Genomic DNA, 2,108 nt, shown 5'->3' with positions numbered 1-2,108 from the left:
CTTAGCTCGTCATCTGAGGCCTTTGTTACAAATGGATCATAAATTTAGAGATAAGAAATATGGAGGATGCCTTACTACCAATAGATAAAAAAAAATCTAAGAGTCAGCCATGTCTTGAAAACAACTGCATGATAGACTTACATCTGATCTGTCACTCTTGCCATCATCCATATCCTTATCCTCATCCTCATCTGCAGGAGTCATCTCAACATCTTCCTCTGCAATTCCTTGGCGGTTCTTCTTCATCTCTGCTGCCATTTCTTTACGGAGGGTGGCTGCAGATCGTGATACTTGGCAGCGAGGGTGACCTGGTGGCAACCAGGAGACTCGATCGGTTTCTGTGTTCCAGTAGTAGTAGCGGCCTCTGTTCAGGAAGCAATAGGCATTATGCCATATATTAGGAAAAATTTACACATACACATCCATATGTATCTATCTACTTATAGTATGTGTAGATGCTTAAAAATTCTTATATGTTTTCTACCAGTTTCAATAAAACCATCTGAAAAATATAACAGATACAAATTGTAACAAACTGATATAGCAACTAAACTGGTGAGGTTAAACAAACAAATGAACAAACACACACAAAATAAATAAACACAATATTATCTCCTTACAAGCCCTGATCCAGAATCTCCTTCCAGTGACTTGGCAAGGGATATTTGATCAGCATCTTTAGCCTGCGACGGTCATATTCTGAACTGATTTGCTTCCCTTCTTTCCAATGTTCTCTGCACATTGGGGTACATTCATGGTATACATTCCACTTATTTGGGCACCCTATATAGCCCTGCAAAAGGAACAATGGGAAAAACAAAGAAAAGACAGTTAATGGATATTGGCTACACATAATTCATATATCGTTAACTTGAAAATTCTTGTTCGTATCTTGTATTTCAAGTTTCTGTCAATTTGACAACACACAAATAAATATCTATTTCTACCAGATGGTCGTTTCAAATTTTCATACCTTACCTCATTTCAACATATCAATAACAGAAAATATTAATATAACATATAAATATAACTGTAAACCAAACAAATCTACCATTCCTTTCAGGACAAGATAGAAATAGTGGTTAATGTTACCGAGAGTGATGCACAGAGATAGGGGAAAATGGACACTGCCATCTTATAGAGCATATAAAATAGAGTAGGAAACAATATAGGTTTATCTACTATGACCTCATATTTACGGGGAAATAACGAAAATGTTTGCTGCATGTCACTGCTCAAAGACTAAGTCCACAACACCCTTACAAAGTCAAAGTCAGAGTCCTTAATGTCTCGTTCTCTATAGAGCTCCATTCTATACATTTTTTATACTTCTGTTTCCCATAATGATTTTGTTTTCTGTTGACCATAAGAGTCACATTTTCTGTTGACAAACCTAAAAATCATTTCTGAGTAGTTATTTATTTTCTTCATTATTTTTCCATATTCCTCATTACCTTTCCTCTCATTTTTTGATGCTACTAGATCTCTTTGGTTGCTTTCTCAAATGTATATGCATTTTTATTTCAATTTTCCTTGTCATTTCTATAATCCATTCTTAACTATATAACGACATCAATGCTTGTTTACCTTAATTGCCTCCCATATCGAAACAATACACATTCAATCACTTCCCTCAGTTTCTTTTAACCTTTACCACAGCAGGACCTTCAAACGTTTTTGGTCAGTGACATAGGGTACGTTTGATTTTATATTAAAATATTATTGTATCAAGTATTGTGTCACTTTTATCATCATAGATCATTACAGTGTTATCTATAAATGTTTCTTATGGTAGGTACAGGCTGGCTGATCTCTTGCTCGATGTGTTTTGTTCACACTAACTGTTTCTTACAAATCTGTAAGAAATGCGTGGAGCAACTTTTAATTTACAAACAAGACTATTTCTGATTGTGCAGCTCATTTGTGCCCTCCACACTGATGGTATGCATCACAATTTTTTTCTATAACAAATGTCATTTGGCATGAAGTGCTAATAAAGCGGGGGTATAGGGGGGCTTGTCCCCCCTGTCTAGGGAATAAATAGAAGGTAGGTAAGGTAAGGTTGAATTTCTGGGTTCACATGAAACACAATGTGTACTAATGTGCAA

At 35.7% G+C, this 2,108-nt stretch overlaps 1 protein-coding gene across 1 annotated transcript in view; it reads right to left on the bottom strand.

Moving 5' to 3' along the window:
* The window catches only part of LOC119597315 (polyglutamine-binding protein 1-like), a gene marked incomplete at its 3' end in the record, with an annotated part of 3,230 nt that continues 1,122 nt past the window's right edge, over positions 1-2,108 (bottom strand). Inside the window, 3 exon segments of the mRNA XM_037946859.1 lie at positions 1-20; positions 142-364; positions 621-793. Coding sequence (XP_037802787.1) covers positions 1-20; positions 142-364; positions 621-793 — 416 coding nt within the window.

The sequence above is a fragment of the Penaeus monodon genome, chromosome 39, assembly GCF_015228065.2.
Source record: "Penaeus monodon isolate SGIC_2016 chromosome 39, NSTDA_Pmon_1, whole genome shotgun sequence".
Lineage (NCBI taxonomy): Eukaryota > Metazoa > Arthropoda > Malacostraca > Decapoda > Penaeidae > Penaeus > Penaeus monodon.
This window is presented reverse-complemented; position numbering and strand designations above follow the sequence as displayed.